We start from the raw sequence: 22,371 nt of genomic DNA on the forward strand, positions 1-22,371 counted from the left end.
TTATGGTACGTATAAAAGATTTTATGGTGAGACAATTTTCTTCTTGACCCACATTGCTATTTTTGACTAATATAATTTGTCTATCTACGCTACTTTGAATAAAATTATGACACAATGCCATATAAGTGCCGTCTACAAATGGTGATCGTGAATAAGAGGTGTCAACGAGTAACTAGCGGTTACTAATTGCATTGTTCTCGTTCGTGTTACTAGATGCAATAATAGATATAAAAGTCGAGGCTAACTTTATTTGTACTTAATATATATTTTTTCAGTTAGTAGATTTAAAGTATTTATTTATTTTTTACAACTATCATCACAGGACAATCCGAATGCGGTAGTCTCATAATAATTATCACAAGTTATAAAAAGTTATTTTTTTTAATACACTGTGAGAACAATATATCTGGTTTTTTTTTTGGCAATATTTAAATTATTTTTTTTCATACACAAAATGGTGAAATTGTTTTGGGGATCGAAAGAAAGAAGAAATTGTAATTTTTTCACTGTGTTCAATTGTTTGTAGGCCGAGGTGGCACAGTGGCGTGAATCTTAACCGATGATCGTGGATTCAAACCCAGGCAAGCACCACTAAATTTTCAGGTGCTTAATTTGTGATTATAATTCATCTCGTGCTTGACGGTGAAGGAAAACATCGTGAGGAAACTTAGATGTGTCTAATTTCACTCAAATTCTGCCACATGTGTATTCCAACAGCCCGCATTGGAGCGGCGTGTTGGAATACGCTCCAAAATTTCTCCTCAAAAAGGGAGAGGCCTTAGTACAGTAGTGGGACTTTCACCGGCTGTTACATTGTTTAATTGAAACAAGAATTTAAATTATTAATAATTTTAAACACATTTTTTACTTCTCAAATGATTGTGTAAGTGTTACATGTTGTTTTTAATACATAAAGTATTTTTTAAACAAACATAAAATCATAAATAAAATAAATAAATTCATTTTGTCATAGTACGATAAACATTCTCAACACGCTAATTAATTTCACAACGAAAGTAGGCGTCGGAGAAGGGTGTGATAAAATCCTTATAATCACATAAACAGTCTTTTTTGTGTAAAATACATGAAATAAATGGTGAATTATAATTATTTATTGATATAATATATGTACAACATTTAAAAAAAACGAAAGAATTATTTATTTTCAAATGTTGATTACTTGTCATTGACGACTATTTATTTTAAGTTTTCATCTCAACGTTAAAAAAAAACAATGTACATTTTTTTAAAATAGGATTTTAGAAGCCTCAAACAGAGATTTTATATAGATTTTAAAATATAGATTTAATTAGATTTCAATTAAATGCGCTACACTGATTTATTATAAACATTGTGTGGATAAACTTATTAAAGAAATGAAGTGAAAACTTTGTTAAGAATTTATCCCTTATAATTGTCTACTAGTCTTGCACTCGCCGTCTGTAAATTCTAGATAATTGCTTAACACTAGAACGATCTTATTTAACTTCGCAACTATTATTGAAACTGGATGATGTAAATAATTTATTCGTTTCTCTTCTATACTGGTTATTTAAGTTGTTATTTATTTAACAGATGTTGAGTCCTGACTCATTAGAAATTATAAGATACGATGTGGATTCATATATTAATGCTGTCACTGATTATCGACAAAGAATTATCTCGAGGACATCATGTGAGTATGACCTTATTTACATGCCCCATTTAAATTTGATATCCTATTGTTGTTTCTTATCTCAGCTATGTACAAAAGTTAATAAAATTTTAAAAGGACCATTGTTGATATTGCAAGTGGCATTGCATTTCCACAAAAATCAAATGGCGTTCTGCCAAATTGAAATATGTGTTGCTTGTTCAATATAAACCATTGCAACCATTGTGTGGTAAATACATGTTTAAAATCGTTGACCCAGTTAACCAAACGTCATATTGTTAAACGTGTGCTATTATATATCGATTGAATTACATAGATTAGACATTACAATACGTTTTCAGATAGAACCTGAATTCCGAATGAATACAAAATTAGAGAGTTCAAATAAAGAATACGTTTTGGAAAATGGTACGTTATATATATTTTTTTATTATCCATAATAATATGAATGTAAGAGAAGTTTTCATTTTCCAGCGCTTTAAATTTTAATGCTTCCAATTTTCTCACGAAATAGTCTGTGGGTTAAAAGTGGTTATCTTTTATAGTCTCATTTCACTTGAAGGTTTAAAAAAGTCTTCATATTCTGGATGGGCGCGTTGGAGTGAATGCTTCGGTGGTCACAAAACGAGGCGACGGCACTGCTTACATCGGCACATTTGCGGAGATTCGCTCCGAATACAAGTCGCAAGGTATTCATATAACTTTATTGTTGTAGTAGAAATACAAATTTAACGTTAAGATATTTTTACTGTAACAGATATATTCGATATCAAGCAATATTTAATTTCATTTTGTTCTAAGATTGTATTACTATTATTTTAAATTTCATATACTTTACATATTAATAATAACGTAAGTCTGTAGAAGTCACTAAGTCAAGAAGTCCACCGCTGGCCAATGCTAGCTGAAACTCGCAATCTTCGGTTACGATACAAGTATTTTATTCAATGAGCATCACTGCTCTTCTTATTAAGGAATCTAGTATTGTTTGTAAATAAAAGTATTATTCTACATTAATGTGTACAAATTATTGTGACTATTGTTTACAGTTGCGGTATCTTACGTCGGACGCACAAGCCGAGCAATATGCAAGGAAACGACAAACAACATATACTAATGGTAAACGTAATTATATATCCCAATTAAAGACTACTAATATTGATGTAAGTCCTACGAACCAACATAAATAAAACTAATTATATACTATAAATCTATTTTTTATTAGAAGATAAAACTACATTTTATAGTTTACATGAATTATCTATAAAATAATCTCATATTACATTGAAAAGAGGATCAAAAAGGATTTATTAAAATTAATATGATGTATCTTTTTAATGGATAATTTCGGCTAATATCTCTGAGTATAATTAAAAGTTCGTCATGCGAATCTATTTAAAAAAGGAAACCAAATTAAAATGTAACCTATATTTACGAACGAGCAAAACCTGTTGTGGCTTTGCCGGTTTTACGTACATAACGTTTTGTAAAATAACAGTAGGTATTCGAAATAAATTTTTTTTAATTAGATATGATTAGGTGTAATTATATTTCATTTTTTTTTTTTTTTTTTTAAAAAAAAGGGAGAGGAGGCCTTAGCCCAGCAGTGGGACATTTACGGGCTGTTACTGTACTGTATATTTCATTAAATAGAATTTACCTGTTATCTATATTATATATACTATATATATATATATACATACACATAAAGCGAAGTAAGTAACATGGACAACAATATTCCACAACTGGGCTTAGACCTTCTCTTCTTTTGGAGGGAGTTTAAGCTTTTTCCGCCACTCTTCTCTAATGCGGATTTGTGATTATAGATAGTAAGATTTATTTTAAATGTTAAATTTTTTAATAATGCATGGACTTTAAGTGACAGTAAATATTTGAGTTGTTGAGATGAGCGTAACCATTTCTTTATTTATTTGTTTAACTATGATCTATAACTACAAAAGTAGAAGTAAAGTAGTTCAAATTATTATTCTTAAACAAACTTAGCAATAAATATAATTTAATTAATTGCTTCAATATAATGTAAATTTCGCAAATTCGAAAGATAGTTTAGCAATTCGAAATCGAAGTAACTATGGTAGCGTACATTAATTTTATAGCGGATAAAACTAAGTATTCTATGTGTAACATGGCGACAGAACTTACTAGAATAAAGTATACTAAGTATAAGAGATTGTATTTTTAGATTTGGGTGAAAACAAATATAATATTTAATTGATTATTGCACTTTCCTCTATGATTATCAGACTAGAGTTCTATAATCGTATTAAAATCTATCGTATGAAAAGTTGCTAGAATCAATTCCGAACGGACGGAATTATCCTCATTTATACCAAAAATGAAAATTCCAATATGCCTTTAACACTATAGTTATAATAAAACGATCGTGCGACGTGACGTAACTTGGAACCTCACGAACGGCTTCCAACTTTTAAACCAACAATACTTTGAAGAGGGATGTATGATCAGCTAAAATATAGTAGAAAACAATTTTTAAAAAGCGATAAAACATTTTATTGGTGTGAACAGAGAAAGAAAATACGTAAAGTGTTTTAAAAAGTATTTGCGAACATTGGTCTGTCGAAGATTTGATAGTGGTAATATAAAATACAATTCTCACGAATGATGATATTTGACATAGGGAACTTCTACTTATATGAAATTATATTGAATACAGAGAAGTAGCACATTCACTTAATCTCATAGAATATTATGCTAATAATTAATACTAATAATGCTTATACGTAAGTGTTATATTATATTGTTCTTAGTAAGATTATTTATAAATTTTTAAATTTTAAATTGCTATTATTACATATAGAAAGATATATACTCCCATAAGGAATCATACTTCTAGTACTTTGTTAAAAATTTCTTTCAATTAGAAAGGAGAAATGAGCTTACACAAATAAACAAATAATTTATTAAACAATTGACAGTTTTGGATTAATTAGGTAAAGTATATATAAAGATAACGAATTACTAACTTAAGCATACGGATTTTTGTTGAAAAAATATATAATTTTAATTTTTTTTTCTTAAACAGCCGGTTGGCGTGGTTGGTAGATACTTGCCTTTCACGCCGAAGGTTTTGGGTTCGATTCCCACCCAGGACAGATATTTGTGTGCATGAACATGTCTGTTTGTCCTGAGTCTGGGTGTAATTATCTGTATAAGTATGAATTTACAAAAAAAAAGTAGTACATGTAGTATATCAATTGTCTGGTTTCCATACCACAAGTTTTGTACAAGCTTAATTTGAGATCAGATGACCGTGTGTGAAAAATGTGTCATGATATTATTATTATTATTTTGTCTTTGTATGTAATTGCATTTATTTTTTAATTACAATCTTCAAAAATAATATTCTGTACACTACGCCTGTAGACTTCGACAATTTGCTGTCTCCTTATTGTCTTAATGTACTTATCTTAATTACGAATAACTTTTATTTTTGCCTTCTATTATATCATTTCAATAAATTTTCTAGATCTGCATTATAGTTTTGCTTAGAAGATATAGCAAAATTGCTAATCTTTTATTTGATTTTGCAGGAATGGATATATCCATTACACATAATTTGAAGGGTTGTCTGTTAAAACATTAAGTTTGCAGTAAATGATTCAAATTCAAATTATTTATTAGCAAATGATTACATTAGTATTAAGATTTGACAAAGACTTTTGTTCTTAGTAGTATCTAACTTTAAAAGTACAAATTCTTTATTGTATATATATGGAATATGTCTAGTTTATAGTTTACAGAGGCGGCCTCATCGCTAAGAAAGCGATCTTTTTCAGGGAACAAAACGACTCGAGTTTTATTTGACAAAGAAATTCGTTATTTACTTCTTCTATTAACATTTTATTGGAACCTCTTTTAAACTTTTATAGCCCAAATTACGGCAGCTGGATGCAAAAGACGTTCAGAGAAAGTTTCTAGGATTCTCTCCCTGGAGCACTTGGACTCGATGTTCCAGAAAATGTACTACGATTAGGCGAAGGTATTATTTTCTTTATTTATGTTAAAAGCTCGTTATTTAACTTTACTTCGTTGCTCAGTTATTAAAATTATTGCAAACTCTTCGACTAACGTCGTAAGTTAACACCAAAAGTGAGATCGCTTAAGTAAAATTTCTCTATTATATATACTAATATAGTTAAAAAAAAAAGCCGAGATGGCCTAGTGGTAAGAACGCGTGAATCTTAACCGATGATCGTGGGTTCAAACCTGGGCAAGCACCACTGAATTTTCATGTGCTTAATTTGTGTTTATAATTCATCTCGTGCTTAACGGTGAAGGAAAACATCGTGAGGAAACCTGCATGTGTCTAATTTCATTGAAATTCTGCCACATGTGTATTCTACCAACCCGCATTAGAGCAGCGTGGTGGAATAAGCTCCAAACCTTCTCCTCAAAAGGGAGAGGAGGCCTTAGCTCAGCAGTGGGACATTAACAGGCTGTTACTGTATAGTTAAAAATACCATTTTTCCAATTAAAAATGGTACTTTTAATGTTATGCCTCAGTACATAAGCTTACCAGTTTGTAATCTATATATCCATATATCAACTTATGTTTATGTTTGTGTGTTTGAATAAATAATATTAAATAAAATAAATTAAATTATTATTTTGTACTAAATGATAATACAAATTTTAGTCTGGTCTTTCTTATTCTAGTATTGAATTAAATGTGCACTGTAAGAAAAAATGAATTTTTTAGTTACATATAAAATTTTCTACTATTTTTATTCTGATTTTTTTAAGCAACAATTTAGAAAATTGATTTTATCTTGAACAATATTGTCGCTTTTGTAAAAAATATAATTTTGTTGATAATATCAGTTTTGTTTGTCAAAAAGTAATAATCAATCTTCCTTTTTTACTTTGTAATAGTATATATTATTTGGACTTAGGGAGTGATCCATAAAGTGCAATAAATTGATAAATATAAGTTATTTTGATAACGAATATGCGAGGTTTAAATACAATTGTATGGCGAAACACCAAAATTGTTAATACATTTAAGTTCAACAATTTTCAAACATTATATTGTTCCAAAACGTTGAAACTGCAGTTAGCACATTGTAATTGCATTTCATAGGCATTGTTTGAAGCCAGCTGTATGCGGACGAAAAGTAATTAGACAGTCTGCGTATTGCTACTTGGAGGATAGCTTTTGCTATCAATGGATTCGTGGCAGAATGCAGCGACGAAAGGACCCAGGTGAAATTGCACATAGGTATCCAGCTAACAAAATTTATCTATTAACCCATAACGACTAATATCCGGTGACTATATAAGAAACGATCGTTTAGCTGTTGATTCGTTTCGATTTTTTATGTTAAAATAGGAACCATTTCATAAAATAGTTCTTAAAACAAAAACGATTCGTTAAATATAATAACCGGTTATGAATCGTATACAATGGTTCGCTCTGTAGCTTTTCTATAAATTATTCAAAAAATAAAACTCATATCATATATGCAATATGCTTGATTAACAAATAATTTATTAACATCATATTGTATTTTAGAGTCGCATATTATTGTTTCATATAAAATTTTCCGATGATAATAAATAAATGATACGATAGCATTAATCAATGAAATATGACTTTAAAATACGAGACAGACCATTTTTAAAATGTAAATTTCATTCCATCTGTGGAATGATGTCATTTGGCAGCCGATGCTTCCGGTTATTGGCCTAACGAACGATGCCAAATGAAGCTGCTTATTAATTACGCTGGACCTGAAAAATTAATCTACCTTTAAATTACACAAATTAATTTAAGTTATATCGGTTCCGTTGAATATGAAGTAACAATTTATTGCTGTTATATTCGAAAAATTGTTTTCCGTTGTGTTTTCATTTAAGAATTACTTAAATTTTTGAAATAAAAACAACCAACTTTATTTTCAAAAATGAAATATTAGCAGACATACATCTAACCACGTATATTTTTTAGTCGTACTAGGTACTATTCAATCACTTTCTTAAATGGAAGTTAATTACAGTTTATAAAAGAAGGACCTTTTTAATATAATTTATTTTAAATAAACGTACGTAATTTTATAATGTACAATTATAAATTGTAAAAAAAAATTCTTAGTATTTATCTTAATAATTACACGGTAAAATATTTCATATAAGTATATTCGTAGAATACAGATAATTCTTTTCTTTTGGCTTTTCAACGTATACAACATTATGATAATATTTTATATTATTCCAGGAAATAGTGTCGTTGAGACTATGCCAGAACCAGTGCCAGCTATACATCCAGAAGATTCTAGAGCTCTATCCCAGAAACTACCACCTTGCGGTAAACTAGGCAGATACCGCGGCTCTCCGTATAGTCGTCTTCGGGCTAAAATGAAAGAAATGGTCCGCATTATAGGTGGTAGGGCTGCACCACCAGGAAAATGGATTTGGCAAGTTGCTGTCCTAAATCGATATAAGGTCAGTTATTTTATAGTAAAATTATTTATATAATACTCAGATCCTGAGTATTATATACTCACTAGGTTTAAATTGCATAGTTTTTATAACACGTGATTCTTAGCTGATGATTACTGGAACTGCGTACTTTATGTTATGTAATTTCAAATTAAAACATAATGCTTTATCTATTATGCCGAAGTATCGTTATATAAATACATTAAATAAAATAAATATATTTTTAAATTTAATATTAAAATTACTACGAATTCTAATTATGAACACATTGTGTTTTAATCAAAAGAAAATATTAATAAAAGGGCAAAACGTAACAATCATAATTTTATGAAACTGTGCCTAAGAATTTCACTTACCTACAAAGTTTCTTCATTAATATCGAGGCAATTTTGCGACCCTTCTAAAATAATTAATGCTCCGCGGTGTTTAATCACATTTGCTTTACATATACTAATAAAACATTGACCTGATTACAATCTGGTTTTGAACTAATATTATATATTATTTTTAATTATTTTTTATTTTAATGTTGTTGTAGGAAGCTTTTTGCGGCGGAACACTAGTAGCGTTACGGTGGGTTGTAACAGCGGCCCATTGTGTAAGGAAACGACTTTATGTTCGTTTGGGGGAGCATGATTTGCTCGTGCGCAGCCACGGTGAGATCGAGATGCGGGTTACTGAGGCTGTCATACATCCCCACTACGACCCAGACACTGTTGTTAACGATGTTGCACTACTAAGGTAAATATTATTAAATTTCTTAACTTTGAAATTGATAATGTTATAAGGTCTCTTTTCATCGTTATGAGATAAAATGGATTTGAATTATCATATGAGAAATGGATTTAAAGGCATTTTTTTAAATGTTGAACTTATATTGAGTCGATTTCTTTCTCTTCGGGATGTGTGGCGGAGGCTTGGAGAAGAGCTAATGTGCAAGCGGTTCCCAAAAAAGGGGATCGGTCTGACCCGGCAAATTGTCGGTCAATAGCTATCACCTCAGTACTTTGTAAGGTGATGGAACGGATTTTAAACAACCAACTGATCCAATACCTAGAAGATCACTGTTTAATTAACGATCGTCAGTACGGGTTTCGACCAAAACGGCCCACAGATGATCTTCTAGCGTACGTAACACACCTCTGGGGTGAAGCTAATACAACTAGCTAGCTAGCAAGCTATCGACAAGCATGGAGAATCGTTGGCTGTCAGCCTCGATATCTCCAAGGCTTTCGACAAGGTCTGGCACAGAAGTCTTCTCTCCAAGCTGCCGGCATATGGTCTGCCTGCTCAGCTATGCACCTGGATTGCCAGCTTCCTACACAAGCGTAGCCTTCGTGTTTTAGTAGATGGTTGCGCTTCACAATTCTTTGTAGTGAATGCTGGGGTCCCCCAGGGATCTATCTCCCACACTCTTTCTTTTGCATGATATGCTCTCTCTTGGGAACATACATTGTTATGCAGACGATAGTACAGTGCATGGTGGATACCACGGATGCGCAGTGGCTGGGCGAGCGGAAATTGAGGAGAGGCGGAAGGATCTTGTCATTGAACTCGATAGGACGTTAGAGGTCATCGCCAAATGGGGCTATGATAATCTTGTTGAGTTTAATGCCAAGAAAACACAGGTATGCGCTCTCACGGCGAAAAAGTCAACATTTTCCCCTCTTCCCTCCCTCTGTGGTACTCCGCTGGTGATGCAAAGCAAAATCATCATGCTGGGGATTGACGTTCGCTGCGACCTTAGTCCAAGGGATTACATCGAGGCTGTTATAAAAACAGCTTCACAGAAACTCGGAGTTCTGAACAAGGTGCGGCGTTTTTTCACGCCACAACAACTGTGCCTGCTGTACAAAACACAGGTACGGTCTTGCGTGGAATATTGCTCGCACCTTTGGGATGGCTCCGCTAAGTACCTACTTGAGGCCTTGGACCGGTTGCAGCGACGTGCCGTACGCATTATTGGCGACGTAAAGGTCACAAACACCCTTGAACCTTTACAATTGCGTCGTGAGATAGCAGCACTGAGCGCTTTCTACCAACTGTATCACGGCGAGTGCTCTGAGGAATTATTCTCTCTAATTCCTGTTTCCCCCTTCCTTCTTAAGTCCACGCGAGCTGGTTCTCGATGTCACCGCCTAACTGTGACATCAATTCCATCGCGAACAAAGAAATTTGGCAACTCCTTTCTTTGTCGCACTTCCAAAAAATGGAATTCCTTACCAGCTCACGTGTTCCCCTCCTCTTACAACCCGGGTTCCTTCAAACGAGGCGTGAAGAGGCATCTTGCGGGCCGGCAAGGCGAAGGCGGCTAGTGCAGAACGTTTTTCCCGTCTGTACTGGCCGTCGTCGCGTTTGGACTCTACTACCACTTACCATCAGGTGGAGTAGAGTCATTTGCCCTCCCGGCGAATATATAAAAAAAAAAGTTTTTTATATAGATAAACAATTTAAAACAATTTCAAACAAGTTCTCAACATTATAGATGTTGAGAACATTATTATGTTTATTACAAGTTCTTTTAAAAAATATATGATTTATGAAATCAACATTGGCGAGCCAAAACTTATGAAGCTAGAGGTATCACAATAAGTAGTTAGGTTAATTTTATGACTTTTTTTATATATTTGCCGGGAAGGCAAATGCAAAAACGATACATTTTCCCCGTTTTTGCAACATTTTTCATTGATGCTCCTTTCCTATTGGTCTAAGCGTGATGTTATATAGCATATACTGGTTGTATATTTATCATTTTATCTATTTATGCGCGAGCGAAGCCGCGGGTAATAGCTAGTAAAATATAAATCGAAAAACAAAATAAATGCATATTATATATTTTTTAAATCCGTAATATGTACACTTTTTTTAATAAGCTTCTTTTTTAATATCCTTACCTAACAAAATCTATTACAAACGAATATAGACATAGGTTTACCGGGTCCCTGTTACCAGGGAGCGCCGACATACGTGCGTTCACTGCAAATTCAATGCTGCAACAATTCAAACCAAAATTCTAACAATCATTGTTTTGGATTACTGCGTTGATAAAGGCCCCCGAAAATAGTTTTACTCATATATTTTTCATATACAGACAGCGATCAGTTACATTTTTATTATATAATAATCTCGACCATTCTATACATATGTATAGAATGGTCGAGATGGCCTAGTGGTTAGAACGCGTGAATCTTAACCGATGATCGTGGGTTCAAACCCGGGCAACCACCACTGAATTTTCATGTGCTTAATTTGTGTTTATAATTCATCTCGTGCTTGACGGTGAAGGAAAACATCGTAAGGAAACCTGCTTGTGTCTAATTTCATTGAAATTCTGCCACATGTGCATTCTACCAATCCGCATTGGAGCAGCGTGGTGGAATAAGCTCTAAACCTTCTCCTCAAAAGGGAGAGGAGGCCTTAGCTCAGCACTGCAGCATTTTTAAAGATAATAAATCCATAACTTTTTTATAACTACATTATTTTTCATTGTTATTTTTTTAACTTTCCGATATTAAGCTCGTGCTAAGGATTTTGTTATATTGAAACAGATTATCCTTCAGTAGAAGAGCATTGTTATTTTATGATTTTTTTTGTTACTGCTAAAACAAACTATGAAAAAAAGTATACAAAAGATGCCTTATCTCTTCTAAGAAATTTCTTCCAGAAATCCTAGCAAAATTAAACATTTTTTAAAAAGATTTAATCTAGATACAATATCAAAAACCACCACTATCTTTTTAGAAGTTACTGGATTTTTCTGTAACGTTAATTAAGTTAAAGTTGCGCAAATGGCTAGTGGCTATTGAAAACCGCGACCAAAAAATGTCAATTGGATATCATCAATACTTAAAAGAAATACTTTGTTTTTATTTATTTATCACAGCCAAAAGATTTAGTACAGCCAAATCGCATACCGAGTCGGAAACTTCGTTAAGACTAATGTTACACAAGTCTATTTGTAGGTGCGGGGCAATCAGATTATTAAGCAGCGTCAAAGCTCACAAATGTTATTTTCCTCTGATTTTCTAATCATACATTAGATTTGGTTTGTTAAATTTGTGCAAACTTGCATTGCCAATCATTATTCAATTTTATCTGCTTTCCTCGTGAATGGGTTTACTGGTTGCATTGTTTATTCACTGTCACTGAGGCTTAAATGCGGCATTTTTATTTACAGAATTAATGAGTAAAAAGTATAAAAATAATGCCTATTTTATTTACACTTTTCTTTATATCTAACAGTGTGAGTGATTAAAAATATTTATTTAAAGCGTATAAATTATTCATTGTTGTAACCTTTCAGTTAGAGATTTATCTGATCTTTTTTTTCATTGAAGCTTTGTAGATATTAGTTATTCGAAATTTTAAAAAAGTACTATAGGATTGAGTTATTAATCTGAGACTGAATTTATTTAAAACATTAATTACTCTAGGACTAAAATAAACAAAAAATAGTTTTTCAAGCTACTATTTGACTTGGTCTGTGATCTCTCGATTAGATGTTCTTTTTTTTAATAGAAAGGTTTATCCTATTTTCATAACACATATGTCACCTAATGATAAGTGGTCACTACCGCTAATTGACATTAAAACTGCAAGTTGTATTAATATCGCCAATGCGCCACAAATCTCTGGTGTTACTTCAATTAGTCTATGTTATATTACTTGTGTATTGATTATAGATTGCCTGAGCCAGCCAGACCAGACTTAGGACATGGAATAGCTTGCTTACCTAAGCCGCATCAGATATTACCGCCACATTCGACTTGCATAATCTTAGGGTGGGGGAAGAAACGCTCGACTGACGTACACGGTACGAGAATTCTTCATGAAGCTCAGGTATTTATTTTTATTTTTCATTGAATTTTTTAAATGGTTATAGGCAGAATAAGCAAGTAATTATAAAAATAGCTATTTATTAAAGTAATTGAGTTTTATAGGTTTTAAGGTTTGAAGTGATTTTTTTATATTAATATATATTACTTTGTCTAGAAATTTAATTGTCCTTCTGTATTTAATCCTTGGTATTTTTCTTCTTAACATTATCTGGCTTGACACAAACATAAACTCAAGTTATTTTAGTTAAGTAAGGCTCAAAATGAGCTTATACAGTAAAATATTTTGATCACATTTTAATTCAATTAGACAAGATAACCTGGTTAATGCTCGCCACCGCTCGGGACCCTCAGGAGCGGAACGTCTATCTGTCAGTATTATTTCATACTACAGATGATGATGAAATTTAATACCCTGTAATAATTATGATTTCTTGAGCAGGTATCCACAATACAGCAGGGGGTTTGTCGTCGATCTTACTGGCAATATGCCATAACGGACAACATGGTGTGCGCAGGGCGAGGTCACCGGGACTCTTGCGCTGGGGACTCTGGCGGTCCTCTTCTATGCCGGGATCGCAATATGCGATACTTTTTACAGGTAGAATTTATATATGCAAGAGTTTAAGCATGAAATTAACGTTTTATTAAGTACAACCCAAGTGCAGGCGTCAAATTGCGGGGCAATAGCCCTCTGAGATTGAGGAGGGGCAGACTCTCCTATAGTTAAATTCACCCAACAGCTACAGATTTCCTGGCGACGGTTTTCTTCACCGCCAAGCCCGACATTAATTTAGCTCATGAAAACTTGGCGCTGCTCACTCATCTACATGTCAGTTAATTAGATTAACGTGTTCTGCCCTATCTCGGCTTTTAAATAAGTGCACGATATGTAATAAAGCAACTAATTTTGCGAATTACATTCGATAATAAATAATGAGCAACAATTAATATCTTTAATAATAATTCCCCTGAATCGTACGATAATAATAATATTATTTATATTATATAAAGACTATACGAACGGAACTGTAGTCGAAACCACGTTCTATTTCGACTTTCGTTGACTATTTCGTCATAAGGTATATTAAATTTAAACTTTCGTATGAGAATTTTTAGACTTAGAAATTGACAATAATAAAAATGTAATAGAAATTTAACGAATCATGTTATTTCGCTTTTAGTTCGAGCTTAAAATTGCAGGTCATTTATATTCTTCCGAAGTCACTTTTCTTGGCACAGATTTTAGATTTCGAAACTTAGTAGTCGAGGTTATAGTAAACCTTATTTTTCTTTCTTTCACTGTGTCTTTTTATTCAAATTGACTTAACGTTACTAGTTATTTAGTTACAAGTGTTACACCGCCTTATTTATAAACGTTGCGTAGCGGCTGCTTAATTCATCATTTTACATTCGATAGAAGAAGACACAGCATTGTTCAACTAATCACTCTAAGCAACGCTTGTAAGGCAATGAGTGTTTGTTGAATACTGATATTGTCTTTCTCTCATCATTTGATTATATGTATGTTTTAATAAATTGATGATTACTGTTACAAAAAAAAAATAATTTTCAGGGTATTACGAGTTTTGGTGACGGTTGCGGTAAACGAGGCAAATACGGAATTTATACAAGGACATCCGGTTACGTGTCATGGATTCGTGACGTCATGAATAATAATTACTTCGACGACTGATTATGGAGTTAATCAAAGTGACATTTGAGATATAATTTGTATCTCGCAGACCGTTTTCTCATGTCGAAGTTACAACATTTCTAAGTAAATAATCTTTTATGAGCATAGTAGATGTACTTATCAATCTATATTACTGGCTGTGCTTTTATTTATATAACTATTATAAGCGTTCCCCGTTATAAAATCTGTTACATTTCCGTGAATTATATTTCAATGGTCATTTGCTTTAACTTCGAATCATCCTAATCGGCTGTTATTGTTCTTATATGTGGAGGTCTATATTTTACGAATCGATAATATATATCAGCAGGGAAATTCTGTAAGAACTCACTTCATTACCCGTGAAATGATAACAACCTACTTCTGGATATAATATTTTGATGCTTGTATTGTTGAAATATTATAATTATTATAGTCAATGTCGCATATCACTGTCTGACGTCTCACACCGATTTCTGCAGCGAGTTTGCTCTTACAGAATAGCCCTACAGTAACCGATTGTTCTTCAATATCGACTAACAAGCCTTGGAAATCGTTTCTATCTATTAAATACGTAACGATTTTTTATAGGGACGCTTTTGAATTATGGTTTTTACATAATTCTATATATACGTAAACAAAACTATCGAAATCGAACTCATTTCATTTGTAGTAACCGAACATTAAGTATTAAGGTTGAATGAATACTAAAATTTACTTAGGATTCAAATTAATATAATATCGAAAATCAAAACCAATATACAGTCTAAACTTACTAAGATATGGTCAAACTTAGAATTGTGAATGTATAAATACCCTTTTCAAGATCAAAGTATTTTATTTTGTTCCTTGTTTTAATTTGAGAAAAGTCTGATGTACCAAAATACTAAATTGCACATTCTGATGTCGCGAATATAATCAGTGTTCCGATCTGTTAAGATAATTGAGTAAAAGATAAAAAATACCATTCTATTGAATTCGTGTTCATTTTGCCATTCCGCTCGAATAGCTTGACGTTACAAATTCTATTACGGCTTAGTACTGCAAACTATTGATAGACTGTTCTATGAAATCAGAAACCTAATCTCTTACTCTCACGATTTATTTTCGCTTCTCATAGCCAATAGAGTATACAATAATTAATTGATGGAGAAACGTATGTAGCCGTGACTCAAGTTTGCCCAGCGTTAATGTTATAGTAAAGGAAATTTATTGTAAATCTCTTTCATTTCGTTAAATTAAAATACTAAACGGGTGCACTTAGAATGGAGGAACGACGAAGAAACGACGGGAAGAACACTGATTTTATATTCGATATAAGCTTCGTTGTAAAAAAATTTATATTTTACTTACATTTTTGTATTATATATTTATTGTGTTTTTCAAATATTGTTATTTAGTATGTATATACATGTGAATAAAGCCTCTCTATGTTATAATGTTTTTGATAAAATTCCTAATAACGATTATCTATAATATTCCGATAGCGTAAAATTTGTTAAACGCTTTCGTACTTATGCCCTTTTCCCATTTTAATATAAAAATCTCCCTTTAAATAAAAGTAAAATTACATTTTACCAATTTTGTAACAATTTGCAATTAAAATCTGAATATTTGTGCAAAAACATTTTATATTTCTGCATCTAATTAGTCTAGTTCATCTATTTCCTGTGCTACATCGAGTAGCCATGGGATTAAGCGCCAAATGCTAGTATACTGCGCCGACTGGAGGCCCCAGGAACGCCGCTCTTCCTGAAAAAATAATAATAACTGGAAATTTCTAATTGATATATTTGAAAATTTAACAAATTGATTCACGCATTACCACTTATTATACCCGTAATATATCTCGTTTGCTACAAATTTATCTATATAAATGTTTGCTATTAATATTCAACTAAAAAATTAAAATAAATTAAAATTAAATCTTCAACATTTGATTTACACTAAGTCACGTAATAATTTAGTCTTTTTGGTAATTAATGGGTTCGATTTTTGGATATTTTGGATATCTGTATTTCGACAATTATTTTTATTACAATGAAGTTTAATTTGGTTTATTTTAGAAAGATGTACATCCGAATATTGTTGTATATGTATGTTCGTATGTTTGTGAATATAAATGAGCATTGCATATCTAGTGATACTATAATATTATCTACTAAGCCGAACGGTCGACTGAACTATTAAATGCCCAAATCAATATTAATATATTACACTTATATACATATGCTTTTACTTTTTGTAAAGCTGCAGAACCCGTCAGAGATGAAGTTTTTACTTGGTCAGAAGCCTAGTCAGTACTTAATATGCATATACATATAGCCTGTTTTTAAAGCATTAGTAATAAGCTTACAGTTAAAGAATAAAAATGATGAAGCATTAAATAAAAAAAATATAATAAATATAACGTTTTTTGAATCAGTTATGACATTAAAGACATCTTATGTCCTTGTATAGAAAAAAAAATTGGTTTAATATAAACATTTTCTAGGCATTTTTCTAAAACTATACCGATAATAATAAAAAACGAGTTGTATGAAAAATACTTTGATTAAATAAAATAGCAATATTCTTTCACAATGCCGTCAACAAAAAGCAATCATAATATGAATAACATTAATTTCCAGAATTTGCTTTCATTTCAACGACATTATTGGCTTTCATAATAGCACTGTATTTTTTAGTTATACTAAAGTCGCATGAGTACTGAAACAGCCAACATAAGCGTCAGTGCTGTTACTAATGATAATCGAGAAATTTGATAGATGGAACTGAAAACACAACCAAAAAAAGTAATATCAGTAAACGCCAAATTTATATTTAAACTCAAAAGTATTTTACCAGCGACAGTTTTATAATTATTATAAATATTACGTGATTCAATAGGATAAATACCGTTTCCATAAAAATTTCAAAATCTCGAAGTGTGTATTCCACAGTAATATAATAACGACGAGCCGGTTGGCGTGGTTGGTGGATGCTTGCCTTTCACGCCGAAGGTTGTGGGTTCGATTCCCACCCAGGACAGACATTTGTGTGCATGAACATGTCTGTTTGTCCTGAGTCTGGGTGTAATTATCTATATAAGTATGTATTTACAAAAGAAAAGTAGTATATGTAGTATATCAGTTGTCTGGTTTCCATAGCACAAGCTCTGTACAAGCTTAATTTGGGAGCAGATGGCCGTGTGTGAAAAATGTCCTAGGATATTATTATTATTATAATAACATTTTAAAATAATGAAGTTAAACCTGAAAATAAAGCGCTATTAATTTTCCTTCCACCAAAAGTAGACCGCCGTGAACAGTATCATTCTCTTCCTTAATATAAGGTGGCAATGACAGACAGTATACATTTTTAACACTTTCTTCATTAAAGAGCTTCGCATTACTGAAATGTAAACACAGTATTAATCTACAGTTACGCTTGGAATATATATGGTACTAATTATATTAGCGCACCTGTAGCCCAAGTTTCCAGGACATGAATCAGAGAACACGAGGCTTTGGTACATCATCAGTGGATGCAAAGGTAATTCGGAAGTACTATATCTAGTATCATATCTGTAACATACGTAGTACAAGATCAATACGAGAAGATAAGGTAAAATATTGACGCAATTCAGGTTAATAGTTACGGCCATATTCGATTTTCGAAATGTGGTTCAGTCATGATATACTACAATTCAACTAGTCATGATACTTTTAAAAAGCTATGCTATCAATATTTCTCAATTCTTATCATATTTTACTGAAATAGCGTTTATGTGGTAATTTTTATTATAAAACTAACTGCTTAATAGATGATAACATATCGTGGGAATAAAATGATCGCTACCAGACTGTATCAAAAAATAAATAACGCTGTTATTGTAAACATACAATTTGAATAAAACCAAAATCCCGTCCTGCCGTTTCTTCTTAGATAGATGAGGTATTTCTTCATTTAATAAAGATTTGGAATTTTAATTTAAATACTATCTATCTCATAATGATATAACGCAATTTTTTGTAGACATTTTTTTCAGTAAATATTTATATTTATGAGTAGCATACGAAAACGTAGGCAAGATTTCCTTTATTAATTCCGGATTTAAAGTCACTAGTACTTATTCTGATGTATAAACATGTGTTCCGATGGGAACTTACAAAGGATTAGTACATTGGTAAATCTATTCAAATAAAGTTGAACCTAACCTATCGAATTTCGTTCTCTAAGAGTAAGTATTCTTCCAATATACTTTTAGTATCTTATTACAATTTATAAATTTAATTTATTTGAAAAATATTTTAATGTAAACTATGTAATAATTATTGTTTTTTTTTCTATGTAATAAAATGACTGAATAATGAAACTTTTAATGAAATCACTGAATCAACAGGAGTATTTGAGTTTGATATTAATTTTTAGTTTATCTTATCTACCTTCATTAATTTAAAGTGTAATTGTATTTTTTACTGTGCTAACTACTATTATATTTGTCTACAATTGTGTCTAATATCTATAAATAAATATATTTTATCTGTATGAAATTAAATACAATATTTACACAATATCGTTATCTGCTTATACATATGTATCAAATGACAGACAAAAAGCCGCTAGCCTAAGCGTTAAAGGACAGCGTACATTTGTACATTCTAACTCAAAGAAGAGAAGGTTAAAGGCGCCCTAATGTCATAATAAGGACATTGTATTTTAAGGGTTTATATTGTTAATTTTATTATAAATCGTAGCGTTGGCTATTAACATGGTGCCCACCATGTCGATATTGCAAGTACAGTAATTCCTGTTAAAAACTTTTGTAATTTACACTATTTCCTTTAAGTCATCCGCCATCCGCCTAGATTTTAATTCGAGAAGTAAGTTAATCAGGTTATTATGTTCTTCCAGGCAAAATAGGCCTCTGTTTTATTACAAATGTTAAGTAAGTATGTTGCAGCCTGAAAATGACGCAATCCTGGACCAAGGCCTCCTCGGAAAAACGATCAATATCAGTTAGTGCATACATATGTGCCAGATTTTTATCACATCAGTCTCCTGATTAATTATAAAATAAAACCATCATCATGTGCTTAAGGACATGAAAATTAAGAGGAGCTACCCGCGCTTGAACACGTAATTTTCAGTAAAAATTCACGTGGTCATATCACTAACTTATAGTGGCTCTATAAATGCTAATTATTAACATTTTATTTTTCCCCATGGTTGTTATTGATTTGAACTGTCAATATTAAAAAAAAAGCGTTTTAAATATTGAAACAAACAGGCTATGTTTAAACCAAGTCGAACGTTAAGTTTACTTATTGATAAGTCTATTAATCAAATGTAGAAACCGATCTAATCCCCAGCCGACAGCAGTTGCTAAAGTTCCATCAGGGCCAGCCACAAACTGATGTGACATTAACGATATTGGCTGCCATCCATTGCAGGTGTTTGCCATTGAATTTGCAACTTGAATAACGCCTGAACATATTTATAATTTGTTAAATATGTGACTTGCAATACTAGGCAAATTATTCCATATTATTTATAGCAAATCACAATACAATTAGTATTATAAAAAAATATTTAAATGTATTCTATTTTTTTTTAAATTGCAACATTACGCCAATTTTTGCTTAATATTTCAATATCATACAATTTAATTAAACTTAATATTTAATTAACTTAGATATCACTTTTGTAAATAAAAGCAAACCATTTTTTAATTAAATTATTACCTATGTTAAAAAGTTGTCGTCGAGTTTTATCGCTTGGTTTGAATCGAGGATGGAGGAGACTTCGTCTGACGTAAGCGATTCGACCGGGTTGTCTCCAATTATTGCTACAGTAGCTTACAAACGCCGATCTTCCCTCTGTTCTAAGATCCTTGTGATGAAGATAAAGACACGTAGCTGATGATACTAACCAGTGAGAACTAATTGACGCACAATCACAGTGAACCTTTAATATAATATTTTGCTTAAATTTTACTTTTCATAAATTTTTTGTGGGTTCATTACCTCTTACTTTACAAATGTTATTTAAATTTTCTAATATAAATAACGAAAATCTATATTAATAAGTGAGATATAATTATAAAGACGAAATGACATTATAACAAAATATTATAAACTAATTTGTAAGTTTTAAGAGTTTAATAAAGTAAATAAAGTAAGTGTCCCAGATTAAGACCTCTTCTTTTTACGAGAAAATTTGGGGATTATTCCACTACATTGATCCATTGTGGGTTGGTGTATATACGAATGGAAAAAAAATCACGCGCTTTCGAGCCCCGGGTTATAAACCCGCAATTATTGGTAAATATTCACTTGTTCTTCCCACTGGGCCATCCCAGCTCTTTAAGGATTTATATTATTTTAAAATAAAAGGGCAAATAGTCTGTGTCGGTGCCAGTGTTCAGAATTTGCAATATATGCTTTGTAAGGTACCTTTATAAGATATTTGAACAAAAATGTTCGTACATAAAAATCTCATTTCTCTTTTCACCGAATAAAACGCGACGAGCTGAGGCGCACGACATTTGAACTTTATTGAGAGTGTTGGATACTTTTACAGATTATCTATGTAAATTTGTATATTCTCTGTAACTTATTAAATTTCAACGTTTTTCTTATATTTTCCTTTTTTATTTTGAAACGCACCTTATGTTAAAAGAAAATAATATTAATTCTAAGATCATAGTTTATATTGAAGTAGTACATTAATATCGAGTGAAAAAACCTTTTATAAATAAAATGTTTTGAACAATAAACTCTAGCTTAAAATTCTGTTCCAAAACCTAACCCAAAAATAGGTGAAGTTCAATAAGAGCTCAATAATATAAATATATATTTAAAAATTAAATCTAAGCAATTCTCATTTCAAGTTTACTTGTTAAAAATTATTAAAATAAAATAAAAGGTAAAAAGATAAGTATACCTGGGCTGGCTCGTACGTATAAACAGCAACAAAAGGAAACTCGGACCAGGAAGCTGATTGACTCAAATACGGAAAACACGTCGAAGTAAGAATTTTGTTCGGATTATTCATTTTAATACTACTAGTGGATTTTGTACTGTATTTTTCAATGTATTTTGAATATTCACTTTTTGTATCATTAGGGGTTGGGTTTTTTTTTACGTATGTCATTAAGTAATAATTTCTCTTGCTTGTATAGAAGTTATTATCGTTTTTATTTAAATTTATATTGGCTTTACTTCGATTACAGTTACTTTGAAATTCATCGTTTTTTTCTTTTAAGGGCAACGACCTTGGAGGGTATGTGTCGCTGTCATATATCTCGAAAAACTTTATACGATCGTAAGCGGTCGTAGATTCAAATTTTCGTGAATATTTCTCAATTGAAACCGCTGGACTTCTATTTCTAGTATTATTTATTCCTCGGGATAAGATGTATCGGTTTTCTTTTTTATAAATATCTGTTGACGTTTTATAGGCACAAGTTTTTTCATTAACTTTTGGACTATTGATAAATAGTACATCTTGTCTATACTTTGTACTTTCATCTTGCAGTGATTGAATACTTTTTGTAAAAACATTATTATGTCTACTAAATTTAATTGTATTTGACGGAACTTTAGTTGATGATATCATAAAATTTTCAGATGGACTATTACAAACTGCATCATTTAAACGTACTAAAAATAAGGGAGAACGTAAAAATGGTATTTCATAATTATTAAAAAAAATTTGATTTTTCATCCGATCTGTATTCAAGC

At 31.5% G+C, this 22,371-nt stretch overlaps 2 protein-coding genes across 2 annotated transcripts; one reads left to right on the plus strand and one right to left on the minus strand.

The window, feature by feature from the left end:
• Window positions 1-2,013: 2,013 nt before the first annotated feature.
• Window positions 2,014-14,665, plus strand: LOC126768381 (elastase-1). The gene is made up of 10 exons (XM_050486405.1): window positions 2,014-2,062; window positions 2,217-2,343; window positions 2,704-2,773; window positions 5,566-5,675; window positions 6,777-6,898; window positions 7,911-8,137; window positions 8,673-8,875; window positions 12,817-12,973; window positions 13,412-13,570; window positions 14,546-14,665. Exons 1-10 carry the CDS (start codon window positions 2,014-2,016, stop codon window positions 14,663-14,665), a joined length of 1,344 nt encoding a protein of 447 aa, XP_050342362.1.
• A 1,626-nt stretch (window positions 14,666-16,291) lies between these two features.
• LOC126768382 (uncharacterized) lies at window positions 16,292-21,767 on the minus strand. Its single transcript, XM_050486406.1, has 6 exons — window positions 21,572-21,767; window positions 20,371-20,593; window positions 19,984-20,113; window positions 18,109-18,210; window positions 17,899-18,037; window positions 16,292-16,396 (listed from the first exon to the last, which is right to left on the minus strand). Exons 1-6 carry the CDS (start codon window positions 21,680-21,682, stop codon window positions 16,292-16,294), a joined length of 810 nt encoding a protein of 269 aa, XP_050342363.1. The 5' UTR covers window positions 21,683-21,767.
• Window positions 21,768-22,371: the final 604 nt, after the last annotated feature.

The sequence above is a fragment of the Nymphalis io genome, chromosome 5 (genome assembly GCF_905147045.1).
Source record: "Nymphalis io chromosome 5, ilAglIoxx1.1, whole genome shotgun sequence".
NCBI lineage: Eukaryota > Metazoa > Arthropoda > Insecta > Lepidoptera > Nymphalidae > Nymphalis > Nymphalis io.

Bases quoted from the DNA above. Each gene is read 5' to 3' on its own strand.
- LOC126768381 (XM_050486405.1), top strand. From the start codon at position 2,014: ATGAATACAAAATTAGAGAGTTCAAATAAAGAATACGTTTTGGAAAAT. The intron at 2,344-2,703 runs GTATTCATATAA...TATTGTTTACAG, and splicing joins CTCCGAATACAAGTCGCAAG to TTGCGGTATCTTACGTCGGA. The intron at 5,676-6,776 runs GTATTATTTTCT...TGCATTTCATAG, and splicing joins TGTACTACGATTAGGCGAAG to GCATTGTTTGAAGCCAGCTG.
- LOC126768382 (XM_050486406.1), bottom strand. From the start codon at position 21,682: ATGAATAATCCGAACAAAATTCTTACTTCGACGTGTTTTCCGTATTTG. The intron at 20,594-21,571 runs GTATACTTATCT...ATTATATTAAAG, and splicing joins ATACGTACGAGCCAGCCCAG to GTTCACTGTGATTGTGCGTC. The intron at 20,114-20,370 runs GTAATAATTTAA...AAATATGTTCAG, and splicing joins ACGACAACTTTTTAACATAG to GCGTTATTCAAGTTGCAAAT.